At 36.6% G+C, this 22,146-nt stretch overlaps 1 protein-coding gene across 1 annotated transcript in view; it reads right to left on the bottom strand.

Moving 5' to 3' along the window:
- Positions 1–22,146, bottom strand: part of LOC112603481 (ephrin-B1) — a 253,294-nt gene that overhangs the window by 2,030 nt on the left and 229,118 nt on the right. The window contains exons 2-3 of the mRNA XM_025352053.1: positions 3,127–3,268; positions 550–718 (exon numbers count right to left, since the gene is read on the bottom strand). Of these exons, the coding sequence (XP_025207838.1) occupies positions 550–718; positions 3,127–3,268 (311 nt within the window). The remainder of the gene's footprint in view (positions 1–549; positions 719–3,126; positions 3,269–22,146) is intronic.

Here is a 22,146-nt window from a genome sequence, read left to right as displayed (position 1 = left end):
ATATTATAATATAATACTATATAGTTTACACGGAGCTACGGAAGAGCGAGAATATGTTTTTTTTCAGTGAAATTTCTGTACCTGATCGATTCTTGTTGAAGCCATATATGATCGGGCTTCAGTACTTGTCAAACTTAACTATTCCAGTGTAATAACAATAAAAAATTGTTTTTTAACGACGAGCTCGCTCTAATAACCGGTGGACGCGCGGTGCCATTCATTTCGCAGAGCGGAACTCGAAAACGGCCATCATTTATTGATTCACTATAATAATATATTGTTATGATATTCTGTCGGCCGGTAATAAAACGATGGCACCAGCCCCCTTTGCGGCGTCATTACACGTCGACGAGTTTATCGTCATCATTCCCGGGTCTCATTTTTTTTTACGACGAGTTAAAGCTTTTAAGAAAAACAACGTATATATAACGTTTTAGCCGGATTGTGTAGTATTATCTGCATTATACGTTTACGGCGTACCTAAACGCGGATATTTTATTAGACGGACGCGCATATTATATGCATATATATAGCATCAGTAATACTTACAAATGAAATAGTAGTCTTGTCCTGGCTGAAATTCGAGTCCACCAGGCTGAGGCGTGAACGACCGGAATGTTATGGTGACGTACATAAGTTTGTACGGCTTGTCGCAGTACGCTATGATCCTTGGATTGGGATTAGTGATTCGGCACATATCGTATTCCTCCTTGGACACCTGAAAATAAAAATGAGGACCATTTTAAAATTATAAGTACACGCGATGCATTTTGGAAGGTATTATAATACAATATTGTTTATATGTGTTTGCGGTAAACAAACAAAATACATAACACTTGGCGGAAAAACGTTTTCTTTATTAAATACGCTCACGAAAGCATAGATGTAAAGATCTTATTGTTTTATTTTTACGGTTAATTTATTTTTATTTTTGGCAAACGAGTTAAAATCTCATTTACCGACTACGATTTCTGGTTTTGAAACGCATTTTGTTGGGGTACTTCCGCCATTGTGCTCCGGTGTTTTGTTGGACGCTGCAGCTTTTTCGAGTGTACCGAATAATATTATATTATGTATAGATATCGTATATATTATATAGTAATGGTATTTTAGACAGAGAAAGATGAATAGAAAGTGAAAGAGAGAGAGGAGACTATAGCTCATCAGTGTTGAAATTCTCCACCGACGCTGGCAAACAAAAACTTGTAAATCGGTCGAGATGTACAGCACCGGTATTGTGCTACAACAATAAAGTCGGTGGCCACCGTCAATTAGTCGGAAGTTCGAAAAGGCCAAAAAGTTATACGCTCCTCGGTGGCGACGAACGCCACTGCTATTAATGCCAAATTTACCACTTGGCTGACACCACGCTAGCTGTCTTATCTCTCGACCGCTACCACCTGCCTAAATCCCACCGCTACTACCATCACCACCACTGCCACTACCGTCCTAAGCCTTCCATTACCATCACACGTTGCGGCGTTAATAAGAGTCGTTGAAATCGACCAAGTTAAAGGTCATCTTTGCGGCCGCAGACAATGGTCCCATTGTCCGTCGCCACAGTGAAAATAAATAAATGAACAATAATAATAATAATAATATAGTATAATACAATACTAGTATAAGTTATGAAACATAACCTAGTATACTATACGCATAAGAAATAAAGGCATGCTGCTATTACTATCACAACTACAATGTACTGCGACACGGTGATAGTGTCCGTCGTGCTGTGTAACCGGAAGAAAACTTTTCGGACTCGAGTGTGATAGTACGACGCATTTTGTGCCCTCCTTTTTTCGGTAGTGCACAGAAATATGACGACATAAGTAATTCGAAAATCTCTGTCCTAGCGAGTTTTGATATATTACATCGTATAATATAAATACGCCCAAACCGGATGAAACGCGATTATTTCTGTGTTTGCAAAACACTGTATACGCACGGGATAAATTATAGCGCGGTTACATATACGCCGTTTCAGTGATTAAATGAGCAGGAAAATGAATCAGTTAAGATGTGCACATCGTATAGTCTAACAATAATTATGTCTCAGTGGACAGAAGATCAACTAATTCAAAGAATTAGTAAAAGCAATGAACCCCACGTGAATATATGTCATTTTGAGACTTAATTATTCCATGTACCTATTAGCAAGGACATTTTCAAGACCCACGATATTTATGTTAAAAGTAAAGTATTTATTTTGAAATTCACATATTTTCGAAACTTAATTCATATTTGCAAGGAACAGAATGAATCGATATACTTTCAATTCATGACAATATTAAAGGTTTTATAAAAAAAATTAATTTATCGTAAAAACATTGGAAATCGAAATTATGATTGTTTTGAATAATATTTCAAACTTTTATAACCGAAAATGATGTATATAGTTGCTAATGACATAATTAGGCAAATAACTGTACATTTAATTTCATTGAAAGATAATTTTAATTTTTACTATATATTGAAGAAATGGAAAAATGTCAATAGAAAAACTGGGTCATAAATTCATTTCAGAATTACATATCGACTGGCATATCAACAAAAGCTGACGAAGAACTCGCATTGACGTTTTAGAAAATACATTTTTAAAATTTAAACTTAACCGCAATGATTTAATACAGTTATGGCTATTAGTTCAACGAACATGTCTAATTCTTTCAACAAAAACTTTAAAGATACTTTTCCCTTTCATATCGTCATACGTGTGTGAAGTTGGATTTTCGACAATGGTAGGCATAGAACATAAATATCGAAATATTGAAATAAGCTACAATTAATAAACTCATGGCATTTGAAAATAGCAAAAATTGACACGGCATGTTGGTACTATTATCCATCATAGAAGAAAACAAACGCTCACTTCACATACGCTTCACTATTAAAATGCTTTGGTAAAATAATTGTATATTCATCATATTTATTAATTAATATTATATTCATTTCGAATTAATAAAGTTACAAGTCATAATAATAGTAATCAAATTTTCAGAACTAATTTTCAATCTTGTAAATAAACCATGTGGATCGTGATAAATTTTTAGAAATAAATTTGGGTTGCAGTCCTAAAAAGATTGAGAACCACTGATATAATAATATAGAAATAATATGTATACTCACGTTGTAAATGATGTACTTTTCGGCGTCCGACTCGTGCGTTCCCGGCGCGTACACAGGACACACGATGTTCACTTGGTCGTATTCGAAAGGCTGATTTCCTTTGTTCACGTCGATTATGTGATCCGTGTTGTCTATCCGGAATCTGAAACAATATCGTTTGCGGGATTAGTTATGAGGTTTTTCCTTAAGTTCGGTCATTTCATACATGTAGTGTGTGACTTTTGCGAAGTATATAAATGTTTTTGAAAATATTTTTTTTCAGAAAATTTACAAAACAATTTGTAGTAATAAGTATAATATTTAAAGTGTGATAAGTGGAGATGAGTAGCTATGGGGTATCTCGCAAAACATCACAATTTCATTGTTTCGCTTATGAATACACAATAATATACCTACGATCGTACGCGAGGAGACAAAATAGTATGCATCAGGTTAGAAAGCGGATATATATTATATAGTACGATCGTTTTACATAGACCATTGTTGTCATGAACAATATATATATTGAACATAATATACGAGTACAGTACGTGTTATATTATTATTATTTACGCGAAACGTCGATTCATGGCGGGCGGCGGATTACTACAACAGGCGCAATAATAATATACTCTGTACAAGCATTGTAAATCTAATACATCTAATTATTTTAATAATTGTTAGTTAATACTTAATAACATTATTATACACGAGTAGGTATACAATTACCTATGTATATGTACTACGAGAAAACACAGAGACGACTCGAGGGGAGTTCAGGGTATTGCCTTAAATGTCTACATCGGTATTGCCATTTATGACGTGTACTATATAATATTATTATACTATACGCGGATTTTCACATCTAATTATTGTCGGTCGATAGACATTTTTAATAATTCTTTAATAATAAAATATAATATCGCGCTACGGACGACGCTGTATACGGCGGCTCCCGTTGAGCTTTTGACTCCCCGTTACGTCCGGCGGCGTTGACATGGCACACACTGTATGCCTACACTCATCCGGTTCAACCGTCATATTATATACCATGCTATATTAATTATTATCCTATATTCTACTTTAACTGTTTCGTCTGACGCGTGATCGAAGTCCCGCCAAGCGAAGCATTATTTCGTATTAATTTTATTCCAACAGAATTCTATAGGAGCAGACGATATCATAACAGTTATTGTATTAAATTATGACGATAAAGATATTTTCTATACATTACTTACGACTATTATTATTTGTCTGTAGCCTCGCGGACGATACCATAAACTTTCTTGCCGGTCCTTAACTTTATATAATGACAGCGCACGGGTCGTGTACACGATGGTCGCTGCAATGCGCGTGCATTACTCAGAAGAGGGTAAAAAATACTTAAATGTTTATTGCTGTTATTATTATTAAACGACCGTTTTCCGTCTCCCATTTTCGACGATAAACGTACAGCTAACAATATTTATTATATATAATTATATATATATATATATATATATATATATACAAATGTTGTACCTACGTGACGCGTAATGCGACCATCGATCGAGTATATGTATATTGTATGCACACGTCATGATGGGTGCCTGTCTATATACTATGGTATGCGCGATTGAAGAATGTGTCTGGTCATCATTTGCCAGGGCATGGTGGGCGATGTACAATATAATATTATGAGTTCGAGAGACTATCGGACAGCTCGGATAACGGCGGCGGTCATAACGAATCGATTTGCCGGCGCGGAATACTTTTTTCTTCTTCGGATTTTTGATTTTGTTTTTATATACATAGACCGAGCTCATTGTTGGTGTATGTGCAGTGTTCGTGAGTACGTGTGCGTTACGGGCGTCATATGAAGATGATGGACGAATCGTTATGGTGCGGTGCACAGTCGTGTTTGACATCGGGGTTGAAAAAAAAGACGTATAATAATTTAAAATCACGACGACGAATATATAGTTATGTTGTCGACGGGAATAATGATGATAAACGGCTGCAGTCACTGCAATGCCGTGAAACTTTATAATAGTGTTACGCCGCAACACAGAAGGGCGTGTGTTAATTATTATTATGGAAAATGCCTAAAAAACAAGCATTTGTTAATAACACAACGGCGAATTGATGTGATAGTGAGAGAAGTAAAACATTATTATACTACAATCGTATAATACGTATCGGCGTCATTTTTTCACACAGTTCGCCTTCGGCCTGCGATTATTGATCGGAAATAATCATATAGTCTGTACATCTGTTTACCGTGTATTTCTGATCAAATGCTGCAGTAGTGCAGTTAACCAAACATCGTTTTAATAATGACAAATGCTAAATTATTTGTCCCGAGAAATAATCTTTCTGTCACCACTCTGTATGTACACACAATATTGTATATTATACAGCTGTGTAGGTTATGCATATGTTATTTCGGTCTTATACGCCGCGCGCATTCGAATCACGTTTCGAAAATATTTTTTCCGATCGAATTATTACATTATCGTCGTTCAGTCTATACGTATTGCACGTGTACCGTCAATATTTTCAACTTTGTCGTGTATTAGCTTTCGTATAAGCCATGATATTACGTCGTAAATTACAATATTGGAAAATTTGAATCGCATTCTTTCTGGCTAAGATTAACAATATATGCACCAACAGTTGTAATAATAAATAAATATACGGATAAATACCTTCGGCGTCATCGCACGTGAAACGTTCGAGTTCAGTCAAAAACGATGAAAACCACGATCGTGACTAAGAAAGAGAAGTTTGTATATTAAGCAAGTGCTTTTGCATATATATGCAAGTATTATAAAGCTATTGGAGAGACAAGTGGAACGTGTATAAAATATAAGTTTTCGAGGCATTTTTTTCGTCTAAAAAACGAATGAAATAATAAAATGACGCCCTAGAAATAGTATAACAGTATAACTGTAGCCGTGCTGGTATACGAATTATGCACGGCTCTTTTCGTTATACGCTTAGTGTTTCTTTACCCCGGAGCGATATTTTTTACTGCATATTATTCACGGAACGATGAAAACTCTGAAAAGGTATAGACGTAAACCATATAATTCCTAAATGTATACCTAAGTACCTGTGTGTAAAAACATACAAAGCCAATCTCACGAAATACATAATAATAATAAATAATACACAATATGTATGTTTAGACGATAATCGGGGAGGTGCCATTCGTCGAGGGGTACCACAACCCTACAAGAGCACAATATGTATAAGAAAGTTGGCCGACGATTAAAAAAAAATATATTATTATTATTACTATTGTATCTATTAAATATCCCTTATCTGCAGGAGTAGTCATCGGTCGTGTTCGCTGTACTTACATTATATTATAATATATTCATACACGTAATACTATATAATATATAATATTATATATCATAATGGAAGTGGTTATCGGTGGCGGACATGATGGAGGAGACCTGTGAAACTCGCTGGTCGTATCGAATGTCTCCCTCGGTGTATAGAAGATATTATAATATATATACTCGTACGTGCGTGGTATATGTAACAAAAAACAAAAAATCGCGGTGGTTGTTTTTCCGCTAACATCTACAAAAACGGGGTACGTAGGGCGGGTGCGGAAAGGCGCTCCTCTGACCACCGCGGTCCGATGTTATGATTATGGCGGCTACGGTTGTCGAGATATGGGCGGTCGCGTCCGGTTACCGCCCTTCGCGCGCCTCGGCTATCGTATTCCGAGATTCGGAATGTACATTATACATTATTCGCCACGTCGTATTGTATAATATACGGGACGCGTATGACGTGGAGGAACGTTCCGCGCGAAATGTTACGTCAACGACGGCCCGGCGATACTGGGTGGGGGTGAAGTCGTCGTGCGGGGGTCTGTGTAGTGGCAGTCGCTGCGCGTTATATAATACATTATTATACACACTCGACGGAGGCGCTATATGTACATGGACGCGGGGTCTGGGGACGGAATGGCGGCCATTATTTAGCGTGCGAGTGACGGGAGAAGGGTAGTGATGGCGGGGGTCCGATGAAGGTGGATGGTAAGGATGGGAGATGCGGAATGAAAAAAAAAAACCCCTAGGAAAAACTGGTGTTGATTAAGTGTGAAAATGAAGGGTTGCCGGGCGATCTCTCCAGAATATCATGGTCCTACTCCAGTGGGTGTACATAATACGCAGAATATTGTCATCGCCGGGGGTTTTGGAATCGCATACACGTATATTATATAACTTCATATAGATACACCTATCCTACTGTAAATATATAATACTATAGTACTCTTATACCGACGTGTGTATATTATTATGTATAGCCGAGTTGCCAGGACGGTGGTGAAAGCAAATGACTGAGGGTCGTCGGACTTTTGTTTTCGTTTTCACGTAAAAACAATTAAAAGGAGAGCTTTCAGTCGACGCCAGCTGTAGTGACCCCGCGCACGTGCACTATACATACATGTATACATCGCATGCACTTCAGTGGGACGCTTCGCACACACTGCTGTATTATGGTGGCGCATGGGTTGTATTACGGGGCGTATAGGTGTACCTTTGTCTATGTTCTATGATATAGGCATTAAACCAAGGGTAGCCAAACTGCGGCTTCTGTCATATAGACTCATATGGCTTACATCGTATCGCAAGATACAAAGATTATTCCAAAAAAAAATATTTTCAATATGAATTAATGAACTTATGTTTTGAAGAAGTATAATATTTAAGTACGTTTTTATTTTTATTTTTAATTATTAATTAATATCATTAATTGTTTTGCATTTTATACATTTTATTACAATTGATATCTAATTATCTTCTTTACGATAATCATATACATGCATTTATATGAGTTTATTTATTTTTTTTTTTTTTGGCTCTTCCATATTTCTTAACATATTGGGCGGCTCGCAAGTTTCTTCTTGTTAGTCACCCCTGCATTATACATTAGGTTATCGTATATAATAACGTGTCCTACTAGTGTGCAACGATCGAGAAATATTTTCCCAGTTCAAAAAATAAATAAATAAATAAACGCACCCATTATATATTACGATTATTACTTATTATTATTAAAATGTAGAAAGATGACAGATTGTGTGTGCGTGTACAAAAAGAGAGCAAGAAAAATTACTACTATACTCGTGTATAATATATATGTTATATATATAAAAGTACTTGTCTTCAATTCATGCGTATGTATACCCACTTATGACGCCGTATCAACACTATGTGTACAATATAACCTAGGTATATTATAATACAGGTACTCTGTGCAGTGCGTGAGCATTTCAAGAACTCTATACGCGTGTGCGTCATTAACGATCTGTGCGACGGTGCAGCGGGACCTATGCATTTCTTTAATGAGTTTTACGCGCCAGTAAAATAATATTATCATTATTATTATTATATTGCTCGTTAGCAATCGAAATTATTAGCACGAGGAGGTTCCTCAGTACAGTCGTTCATTATGTGTAATATTTTGTATGACGCGAGTCGTCGACGTGTGTGGAGCAAAGAATCGATCGACACACGCAGGTACCTTGTACATTATTATTATGTTGCTTGTAATGTGGTATAGTGCACCACTCATGATTTATAAATGCGAAGCAGTCAGTAACTTGTATCACACCGTATCATTGGTGTAATTATTATAATATAATATCATACATATGTATTTTTTCACAAGAAAAATAAAAAAATAAAATAAAACTCAAAGTTGCAGAGAACGATAAAATATTCATGTGAACCGATTGTTGTGACAATAAACTAACTAAGCGTTTGCTTAGTTACTCGATACAGTTTTTGTAATAGTTCACCACTTTTCCCTCCCCCCTCCCACACAGTTAAGACCTATCCATCACGGTCGTACCCCATATCAATACCGTACACAGTTAACTGCAAAGAGATGTATAAACACAATGCGTGCGGTATACGTATATATTATAATATGCTCGTATGTAGGTGCACAACCATTATAGTATAAAATAAGATCTTTTGATTCGGGGTTGCAGCATTTTTTACCACGTTTTACAAAGGAAAACCACGAATTCAAAGTTCGCCGTTTCTTAAAAAAAAAGTAATTTGCGCATTTAATTGTCTTCTTGTAATTGACTAATTCTTAAATTCGCGAGTTTGAGAGCGCTTAGATTGTGCCTTGCTAACCGAGAAAAACAAAAGAAGACAACAACTGATGCAGCAGCGGAACAGAAAAAAGAAGAAAAAACTTTCGAACGGGATAAACCGGCGCCGTGCCCTTTTGCCTGCGTTCGGCGTGTCTTCCCCGTTCGGGTTCAACGATCGTGCGGCGTAAATCTCGCTGGACGTCTTTGCGCATTCAAAATATATACGATACCATTAAACATACTTATAACGTAGGTATATAACATTATCATAAGTGTGCCACTGCGGTTACCCGCACCGCGGTATATATCAACGGGCATAATAATATAATATGCGCACTGGACTCGACGATAATATTATAAAACGCAAAAGACAATTGCGATTGTTATTCAGACGACCGTCGACCGCCCGCCTGCCAATATAATATAATATTATGCGCGTTGTGCACCGTAAATGCGCGTTTATTTATTTTGACTAGTTGCCTACCAGCTATGCATTACAAATATAATATACGATGGCCACACGTACTGCTGTCACGTGAACGAGATTAAATTTGAATCGAAACGGTTGTTTCGCCGGGGAAGGCCGTTTTCAATAAGCCTCGAGTTCATCGTCTGCTGCATCTTTATCGTTCCAAATATATACTAATATGCATGTTTGTGCTTATATCGAATGCGTCGTCTGCGATAAATGGTAAAATACTACAAATTACGAGTAAACGAAGTGAATAGAATTCATTTTGTTGTATATATTTTACTTTATTTGTACTCGAGTACTTCAAGAATAGTTGTTCGTAACACGACTTTTAAAAACAATATTTTATTCTTTTTTTTTTTTTGTACCTATATAAAAATGATATATTTTATTTTATAATACTAATCAAGTTATGTGGTACTTTACTTGTTTGATCTCTAATGAACAATGAAAAAAGAAATGAATCTCCTCGTTGTTCATTTAAACATTTTTTTATTTATTTATTTATTAATTTTTTTTTTTTTTTTTTTTTGCTACAATCGTTGTCTCTTGTGCGATTTAAAAGAAAAAGTCGTCAGTTATTTTATTTGAAAAAAATGAATATAATTCAAGAAAAATAATATTTGTAGACCGAATAACGCTTCTTTAACGGCGCGAGGAAATAAACTATAATTTCGCAATTCCCAGCGTTCTGAACGTCAATACGGAAATGTTCTTTTATAAAATTCCCGCGAGAGCGCCGAGAAGACTCGATACGACTTTAGATCACTGCAGGGCGGACGGGTGACCGAGTGCAAGGTAGTGAGATCGGCCGGAAAATAACTTTTCCTCCGACAGTACGCAGGTGAGGGCCCGGCGGAGTGGTGGGAGGAGGTACATGCACACACAGACCCATATAAACACGACAAAAAGAGGCCAACCAAGCACAAAAGCTGATTAAATATGATGACGGAGCGCCCCGTACACGCGCGCACACATTTATATAATATATATATATATGTGTGTGTGTGTGTCTGTGTGAGTATACCAGAGAGAGTCAGCCCTGCGGTGCACGATGTACAAACGCGTGTGAGGGGCGGGCAGGGGGACTTTATGCGAAGGGCGAACGGGGGCGACGGGCACGGGTTGCACCGAGAGAGGGGGGGGACAACAATATGAATCACTGTCAGTGTCAGATTTCACTAGACGGTGGCGGCGACCACATAGAACGAAGAGCGCGCGCACGTCCGCGCTGTATGTGTGCAAGACTCACAAGCCGTCAACCGTCAGCCATTACGCCGCCATTATACACACACATATTGTACGTATACAAGGCAAACACTGCACACGGACCCACATACCCACACAATGTACTCTCCAATGTCGTATCCCTTCGCTTCCCCTCCGGAACTGTCACCCCTTCCGACACACTCGCCGTCGCCGCCAGTACAACCACCGACACAGCTATACGTGTTAGCGCGTACCCCGGCCTATTGTGTTATTAGTACATAATATATGTGTTTTGCGCGACGACGGCGTAGCCGCGCGCTGGTAACCAGTGGGGAGGGGGCGGAAAAAAGTTTTCCGTCAGATTGCCGCGGGCAATGATTAAAAAACCTCGAAACTATTAAGCAAATTACTTGTGGCGGATCGGCCGGAACGCGCCTCGATCGCCCGCCACTGCTCCCGCAGAATCGTAGCGATATCATTTATGTATATTATAATATTATAATGTTATACACAATACGCGCAGTCTATATATAGCAGTCGTGCTGTACTTGCTTCGCCGTTTATTCAATTCCGAGCGCAATAGGTATAATAGGTTTGTTAGCTACGCGCACAAAGGTACGAGTTACACTCGTATACACTATACATATATGTATGGCATAGCTTAATTCCAAAGTATAATACGGGGTAAGAAAAAAACGCACCATTTAACGTGATTGCAAAAAACAGTAAACACACGTTTACTCGTCTAAATAAATGTGATAAAAAAGCTAAAAGAATGAAAAAAAAACCATTACTTAAATGTACATATAATATAACGATGCTCGCGGGTAAATAACGACGTACCTACATTAATAATAATAATAATAATAATATAGCTGCAATCGGCAGTAAAAATATTATCTATTGTATAGAGAGAGCTGTTTTTACATTGTCGTACATGCGTACGGTGTACCTATGCATCATGCATATTACAGGTAGGTACATCAAATAGGTATAACATTAATAATAATAATACGTAATATTGTCTGTGTGTAATTACCGCGGTGGCCTCGAATTCTTCGTTTATCGAAAAATATTTTACTCCATCCGCACAACAATACCACTATAGTACCCTTCTACTCATTCCCTCCCTACGCATTTCTTCCATCACTGTCTCGGCAACAATATAATAATACACGTATACGTGCATGCCTTTAGAAAATATTATTTATCATTTACGACGGGTCCGGTGATACTCAAACGTACGATAACAATATGAGATATATAAATGTATATGATAGAATATCATCGCACAAATGTTATATCATATATAAATACGGATAATTGGAAAATATGACATCCAACCTATATATTATTATAAAATACACCACTAATACACAACGTCCCCGGAGAGGTGTTGTCAGCGAATATAAGTATATATATATTATTTATAAGCGTATAGGGATGATGGTATAGTTTCACACAGGTAAACGGATTTCGATGTGCGCCGCCGCGGGTCGGGTTTGATGAATGTCGGTCGGCTACATGGTTTTCCACTAAGGTACTATATTAAACGCACACACACACACACACACACACATATAAACATATAAATCTAATATAATTTAATACATATGTATATGCGATAATATATATATACGACGTGTAATAACAGACAGCGCAAGTATATAGGGACGCGGCGGAACGGTGGTACGCGTTCGTCAATAAACGTTGTCGTCGCGCCGGTGTCAGTGTCGTCTATTTTTCGTATACCGCACACCACGTCAAATGTATTTTATCTGTCGAATTACGACAAACGTAAATTCGCAGACAACCGCAAGTCGTATATTATTGTCTCGTCGATTGCACCGGTCATACACGTCTATATATATAATATAATACGTGCGCGTAATATAATATTTCAAAGAGTCAGATTCTTCTTGTTATTGGCTTTTGCGAATAAAGATGTATAGATATTATATATTGTGCAGAGGTGATATATATATATTATTGGGAACTCTAACGGAAATTGTACATACACGACATGTATATTATATGTTTTAGTGGTTCGAAATTCAAATTTTGCGTCAATCTGATTCGTTCGGCCGCAATTTCCAGCTGGAAATTAATTTACTCGGAACACATCTCGTTTCGTACCCGAGAAAATATAACGGTTGTACATACTGCTTAGTAAACAATCTATTTCGCAGGGCGCATTTTGTACGTAGATACACGCAATAACTATGCAGTTGAGCGTTTTTGCTGCGTGGTGTGTAATCGTTATTTAAAAAAAAAAATCAAATGGCCAACAGTATGAATATCATCTGATAGTAATAATAATGTTAAAACCTATGTTTTAAAGTTTAGCATAATACACACTGCGGAACAAATGCTATTATATAATATATTTTCCAGAGGTTTGCATCGAAACTATACACACAAACTGCAGACAGAGGGAAAAAATGCAGTCAATTTGGTCGTAAATAATTCCAATCTAGTTAAACGTGTTTTTTTTTTTTATCAAATAACAGCAAAACATTACAGCTTGTAGGTATACGGAATAAAAGATTACATACTGCAATATTTCATTTCGTAAATATCGAATAATAATGAAAACGAAATAAATGTTTATCCGGTTAAATGTAGGTACTTTAATAGAGTAAGTACACGCAGACTATGGTTTTATGCAAATATGATTAACGGTAGAGAAAAAAAAGTAAACCACATTTCTGCGGTTACACTACTGCATGCGTAATTGCGGTGGTGTAAGATTAATGTAGTATAAAAGTGTACAGCGAAAAATAACTACCGAGATTATAAACATGTTCATTCGGTACTTTTTCTCTCAATCACACACACACATATACATGTATATACTCTTTCCTCGTTCTTATCCTAAACAGGTTAGGTACACTTCGCATCAACAATCCCGTTTTTCTCTCTCTCTATGGCGAATATTAAGCTATATATATTATACAAAATGTTCCGCCGTTGCTATTATTATTGTTATTCATTATTTCACTACGATAGCTTTTGTGGGAATTAAACTATGTTTTTTATTACACTAATGTGGCTGCGGAACTAAACATTGCGCGCATACCCATTATTTATGAAATATATAAACATTGGTTTACTAAATATCATACGGATAGTTATTTCGATTTGTTTTCCGCAGCTTATCGATAATTCGAACCAACTATTTTACGAGTTAATATGCATAACTAGACTAAAAACTTTTGGTATTAAAATGTACGATCTGTATTCAAAGTCCATAAAGGTCGTTCAGGTCGTCTATTTTCTCTCACTAAAAGTTCAAAAAAATCGGAAATTGGATTGAGAAAAGTCTGCTTTTTTTCGACATTTTATTAAATTTGTATCATTCAACTAAACTGTGTATGGTTTTATATATTTAAATGTTAGAAATGGTCCGGACCGGATGAACTTAGCGGCAGCTCATTAAACTGATGAGCGGTTGGTTATATGTATCACAATATAATATATTATTATATGCTATCAAAGAATAGCAAGAAAAAATATACGACTTTTGCTCAAACACTTACCACGCACGATAGTTCGATTCAATATAATGTAACAATCAAAAGTCATCGGATAAAATAAAAGTCGACTTAATATATATACATAATATTATATAGACAAGAGAGCGTCGCGCGTATATGGTTGTAAAAGTCGTGAAAATGTTTTTTGCTTCGAGGACGTATTATTATTTATTTGGTACTGGCGATACTGTCTGGATAAATAAAACAAATTGCGTAGAACGAATAGAAATTGGGCTGCGCAACGGAATCGTTAAGTCCTTTCTATGGGTATGAAAAATAATAATCTCTACAATAAATGTACGTGGATATTGTAAGCGTACGATTGCTGCGAATTGGACTGCTCTCCGTGGCATACCTATACCCCTACCCCCTCCCCGATCACGACGTGTCAAGTGCGCTTTATTTTCTCGGTCAGAGGTTTAAGTTTTAGAAGTGCCACGTGGTAACGAGTTCACCTCATTCTTTGCGTCGATACATAAAACCGAAAACGAATTTACTTTATACGGCGGTCGTAAATATTTTACGCATATTCTGCTGTGGTTAAGTCACCAATCCTGTGTGTAGTAGGTCTGTATTATAAAGAGTCGGTACTTGGTATCTATATATGCATAATATCAGTGAGAGGATCGTTCGAATCAGGGAAAATATACAATCAAATGATACGTCGTGGTTGCGATATTATATTATATTATATGCGTTTTCAACTAGCAAAGGTTTCATGGCATAATAACCCTCACTCCGAGCTCAGTGTTCTAATATATAATATATTGTAGGTACATAATGCATAGTTCGATGTGTCGTAATTAATCATACAAGTACATGTAATATAACTTCTAAGTGACGGGGGCGGGGAAAATGAAAAGCAGACAGTATACATTATAATCTCTGTACATACATACAATACAGAGTATATTGAAGTGGCGGCGCCGCGGAATATTATATAAGTACACAATAATAGTATATCGAGGAAACCTACTGCGGAAGTGATGACGAGGTGACGACAGAAAAAAACCCCCCCGCGGGTGGCAGCAATAGATCAATGTCGCCGCAGCAGTAATAATAGTCGAGAGGGCTGTGCGAAATGAATTGTACACTATGATATACCGTGCTGCACAAACGGCGCGACGACGCTTTTCTCCGGGGTGTCGCGTAACAATGCTTCACCACTTTAATGAACGGGCGTGTATAGGACGCGACGACGGTAATTTTTGTTTCGCGTATATTACGCGCTTGTTTGACGCGGGACGATTGGAATGGCGGTTAGGCGCGGGAGGAGGTGGGACTCACACACATGACTGTACCTACACGGCTACACTCCACCATATATATATATATATACGCACTCGTATGTACACCACACATACCTATATACACACCTATATACACATAAGAGTTATAGTTTGTAAATGTGTATGTGCGTGGTATAAGTACTCGGGTCGTCGCTGTCGTGTAATGAACGAGCAGCAGAGACAAAAAAACGATGAAAAGTAATTACGAGCTCGTCTAGTCCGTACATATATACTGCACTTGTCTATATATATATGTGTGTGTGTGTGTGTGTGTGTGTGTGCATACGTCGGTGCTGGAGGGTCGCGACGGGCGCGAGAAGAGTAGTTTTGTTGAAAGTCTAAGAGCGATCGTAATTATTATCACGCACCTATGTATTATGATATATTGTACGTAATATCACACACACACACACACGAAACTATTCTCAAGAACGTATTTCATACACCCCTCACAATTTTTTTTTTTCTTCTTCTCGATTTTGCCAGACGCCCGTTTCGACGAAATTCCGACGTCCCGAGCAATGATTTTGTTTTCATATAATATGCCATAAGCACACACATAATATACTCACATTATTATATTATATATACATGCAGAAACAGTCGTACAGGTGTTGTACGCCTGCACCTAGATGATTTCAGACGAATTCTATAGAGCTTTCTCTCATAATGCGTACAAAACGTGACCATATAATATCATTTGCCATAGAATATTTATCATAATAGACATCTTTCCCGCGGTTCACAATTTTCACATATTATTTATTTATGATATACGTAGAAGTTTCAATTCAAATTGGTAGAGAATTAAAATTATCTCTACTCGAGCAAAATCACGACTACACAATATACATAGATCGTTCGCGCAAATTTGCGTTATAATTATTGTAAAAGTCAAGCTTAGCAAAACAATGGAAAGTAATTTATGATAAATTGTTTTAAAATAACGTTTATACTATAACTGTTTATAACACACTGACGGATAGCAACAATAATGTACAGCTGTAAGAATAAAGTTCGCTACCCTTTCTACCAATAAAAGCAAACAATGCCAAATTATTCGTCTGAAAATGTTGGCATAATTATTTGTAGACCTGCAGAAAATGGAATCTGTGCTTATCGTGGCCACAACACTTTCATATTTTATTTTTTCATACCGAGTAAGTTGTTATAGAGCTAACAATAAAATTTCGATCACAGTCAGTTTGGGTAACAACGCTCGATATGTAAACTTTTACTTTTATCTATGTCCTATAATCTACGTATATACCATATATATATTGTTATGATATATACCTTCAATCCGATGCGTGTAAGCCACGATAACGAAAAACCACGTATTCCACCATCACAGTGGCGACGGCCAAAAGTCGTGTCGCTTTTCGTGACGGTTATCATTTTATTTCACTGGGCCGACGGATATTGCCGGATAACACGCGACGACTTCTCTTGCTTCTCGTGCACGTCTCAGTCTCTGTGTGGTGTTGGCGGGGTTGAAATAATAACAATAATAACAGTAATAGCGAGACGATTTACAGTTTTAAAATAAAAAATGTCTTTGCCGCTCGAGACTCACATATACCGACAGGTAGATGGCGTCCATCTTGATATCCTCCGCAACAGTCGGTCGTGCGAAAACGCTATTCGTTATATTATTAAATTCGCACGCTGTAGTGTATTGTAAACCACCCGGGTAGGTCAGATCAGATAAATATTCTATACCAAGAGACAACGACGACGAACATCTAGCTGTATATAATATGTATTTAATATTGTCATATTATACGTAGATGCAACTCTGGTACTGTGTACAGGAATTGACATACGTAATACACTTACAATGCATACATACTAAAGCTAGGAATACCCTAACAATATTCACCTTATTTTACAGGTACGCGTATCCATGATTATATGTATACTCGTGTATAGCATAAAATAATATATACTACGCACCACCTTAATACCATTGCTTTATTGTATATTATTATTATGAATTGTAAGAATGGCCATTTTATGCGAATCCGTACGGTAATCGGATCGACTAGGTATGGAAGGGGAAGAGAGTGAGGGATTTCGACGTGCCGTGAGAATGAAAATATAACGCTTATAATAATATGTACGCAAGTATATCATTATATTATTATAAGACATTGTTTTCCTTTTGTTTTACACGATTGTAGAATTAAATTATGTTTTTTTTCACCGTCCACGAACGCAACAGAAAAAATCAATTAGCAGCAAAAACCGAGTACGGTTCTAAGTATCTCACGCGATAGACATAATAAACATAAAATATCACACACACGCTAGCATACACTCATAAGCCGTATGTATTGTGATAATTTTTGATAATTATTGCGACGACTGTGCATAATCTGGGAAACCAGATCGACTGATTTTGCGGCAAACACATAATTAATATATAATTATTAATTTTTTCGAAATGCAGACCGACGACGGCGAATTGCTGTTTCATACAACGTGCACTGCGGTACGCAAAATATAAAAAATATAATATTATAATACATCGTTTTTATAGACTCTTGCACGTCACGGAGATTAAAACGCGACGAAAAAAAATACGTATAGGTACCTATGAGGCTATGAACTGTACTGTACACCACGCGCGATGAAAACTAGACTGTATAATTATTATATTAGTTCGTGTTTTTGCGTGCGTTTTGTCGGATATTATACTAGGTACGTGGTTTTAATTTCATCAACCCGCGGCTGAATAATTTCTGGCTTCGTTAGGTATATTATATAATACTCTGCAAACACAATAATAGTATACCTATACGGCTATATGTAGAAAAGTCTAAGTATGTAATCTATATTTTCGAATTTTTCCCAACCAGGCACCCAAAGTATATACGAGTATTATACAGAACAATTTGCCCTCGAAAAGAGATGTGGAGACTTGAGGCGAGGGTAAAAGCTCGGGTGAGTATATTTTTCCTAGTCTACCGTTCATATAGTATATAAAATCATATTTTAAAACTTACTTTGAAACTTTACTTTTATAAATAATAAAATTTATAATTATTTTACTGCATAAATGATTTTACATATATTTATAGGAATAATACGATGGATTTAAATATAACAAGACAATCTAAGATATTTGGCATGATTATGAATATTTTCGATGAAAAACTAGGTGAGAATAATTAAATACGTATCCCTTTCCCCTACTTACAAGTTACTTACATTTAAATTGAAATCAAAATATGAGTGACAAGCATCAATATTAAGAATATTATATTTTTTATGATTTAATATAGTAGTAATGACAGGAATTGAACAACAAAAATATAATTATACAAAAAAATGAAAACTCTTAGACTTGCTTGTGTGTGAACTTTTATACACTCGACTTCACCATCGTAAGTATATATTGTTGTATACAATGTAAGTTGCAGTATATAATGACGAACCGTCATCTAAACGTAATAATTGCAGTCACACAAACAATAATACGATATGTGTTTTCGTACCACAGTCATTTCATTTTATCCAATACCCCTTTTTAACCCCATGGCAGCCTAGACATTCCATGCAATGCGTATTTATTCGTTAGATAAAACAAAACAAAATACCAATTTGTAATTCTATAAGTCTGCAAATAAAATGGCCGTCCCAGCAGTTCAATATGGCAGCCGGTCGAGGATTATGTTACATCACGGGCTGTATAGGTGTATAATATTATATGTAATATATATGATAATAATATATAATGGCGCGTTCGTCTCCGATTGCAGGTGATGGCTTGTCGTGGGGTTCGTCATTTGGCGCAGGTAGGAATTCACGTAAATTTTTGATGGTCGTATGACGGGGGACGGCGGGCAACCTTCTTCACGCCTTCCCAATTGTACGAAACCCCCTCGCGATCAGTTGGCTACGCGCGGTATGGTATTATATGCAAATTTCATACAAGTTTTCGATAGTAAAAACGTACGAAAGACTAAATTATTACTCAAACACATAAGCGGTCTTAGGTATTTGTATACATGTACAGCGAAAAAATATAATGGCGTGACGGATTCGAGAGCTCGGTGATAAAAAAACCTTAGGCACAACCAAGCAAGACCAACCCACCTCTGTTATAGTTTACACGCCGATTTCTAAAAGGCCAAACCCGCGAACTAATTACTAGCGTATAACAATGTTCAACAACCATAATGTACATATTTTATTGTTTGTCATTACTATAAATCTACGAGTATGTGTATACGCGTATATGGTACAAGTATTTTGATATTTGATACGTAGCCGTCAACTTGAATATTGAAGTTTTTTGGGCTATATTATTTTATTAAACTAAATAATTTTATAGTATTATAATATGACACACAAAAGAAAACTTTTAAATAGCGAACGAAAAAGAGCTAGCTCAAACTGCAGGTTGCAAGTTAAGTACTACTGTAATCATCAACTGCACAGTGCCGAGTGTATAAGCATATAACTCGTCTGAATTTTTAAGAAAATTAACTAGAATGACGAGGGAAGAATACTAAACCGGTTAAACATGAAAATTTCATTGAATCAATAATTCGTAAAGAGACTTAAAGTTTGTGTAATATGAATCCAACGACAGGCCAGGGGTGCGAAGCCGCAACAATATAGATACGATTTGTAACAATAATCACGTGCCGTTATCCATAGGAACCTTGGGAAAGTATCGCTAAGGTATTATATTGAGCCTCAGTATTTATATATATATATATAATTATACAGACCTATTTATTCTGATATTTAGTTACAGAATTGAATTGAATATATAAATAGTTATTTAAAAAATATATTTTCTTGCTTTAGTGAGTACCTAAAAAATAATGATAGTTTCATGTCCTTATAGGGTTGGTTGAAATCGAGATGGGCGCTTTAGTGGCCGGGGGTCGGTGAATAGTAAATGTGCTACGGTATGCAGCAACCGACAGACTAGGACTTTTCCCACACAATTTACGCTCGCGCTGGAATGCTTACGAAGATAAACATCGACGGTCTCAGGGGCGGCGGCGAAAGAATATGGTTTCGCTAGTAGGTAGGTTACTATAATATATAATATAATATAATAACGGTTATACACAACGTATATAAACATAATATCTGTAATAATATGTACAATGTGTATTAGACACGACGATACGCTCCGACCGATTATCATCTCACCAACATCGCAGAAGGAAGCCTGCTGCGACCACTCGATGCATCAAAAAGCCACTGCAGGTCAATATACAATGAATTTACTAAATACGATTGACGTGTTGCATTTTGTTATACAATTATGCTAACACATCGATGTGAATATTATATTATTGTGAGATATTCGACGACGGTGTTGTAGTTGTTAAAAACGATCGAGTGTACATTTGCATAAATATATACCCGCGGCGGGATATGAACCGATGATACGATGTCCAGCTCGATAGACGGATTTATGATCGATTTAGATGTAAATGCGTTTCGGGCGTTAAGTGATCCGCGACGCGAGTTGACGGTCGTCTGCTAGACGTATCGGCGTGTTTTCCGTAATCGAATTCCGCGGCGCGACGGCGATTTAATCAACACCCTAACTCTTCTATCTCCTGCATCACAAACCACGACCACATCCATACACGCGAATTCTTACTCTTCCTCTTTAGGTGCACCTATATAAGCATCGCTCCGATTAAAAAAAAAATATATCTTTTACGATTTATACGGAATTAGTCGTTGATATTATATAACACTATAGTAGTATACGCGTATAATTTGTTAGACTGCAGCGCTTTTGGGCGTTGTATACGATACCGGTACGATTATTATATTATACACGCACCAGACGATCGCATGTCAATGTCTATTAATTGTTTTTAAATCGAAACGCGACGTGGGTACGTGCGAAAAATACGTTCGAAACAAATATGCGAATTCTTAACGCCGGTGGCCTGTAACACGAACGGCAACGCACCAACGATTGACTACGTCTCACCGAATTACTATCCGAAACGGGTTTTTATGTTATTTTGTTATTGTATTCTATAAAAAGAAAAGAAAGAAAAAAAGAAAAGGAGAAATATCGTTTATCTTTTTAAAAAACTGGGAAGTTCATAAATGTTATTATTTACGTTATTTTAATAAAATGCAGTGCAATTTTAGAACTCGGTATAAATATATTTTTCGGGGAAAAAAACGTGTTTCGAGTAAATCTATTAAAGTTAGATAATATATTTTTATACGTAGGTACCTGCAATATACAGTGTGATCACGATTTATGGTAACACTAAATATCTCAGGTGCATGACCTTGTATTGAACTGGGGTTTTCGGGAAGTGATAGGGAGCACTTAAATACATATTTTCAGACCAGTTTCAAATTTTTAGCTCACTCGGTACGCGCATGCGCAATACAACTTACTTTTTTTTAAATGGCAACCCC

This window comes from Melanaphis sacchari, unplaced genomic scaffold (assembly GCF_002803265.2).
Source record: "Melanaphis sacchari strain LSU unplaced genomic scaffold, SCAv2.0 Contig109_pilon_pilon, whole genome shotgun sequence".
NCBI lineage: Eukaryota > Metazoa > Arthropoda > Insecta > Hemiptera > Aphididae > Melanaphis > Melanaphis sacchari.
Note: the sequence above shows the minus strand (reverse complement) of the source record. Positions and strands in the feature narration are given on the sequence as shown.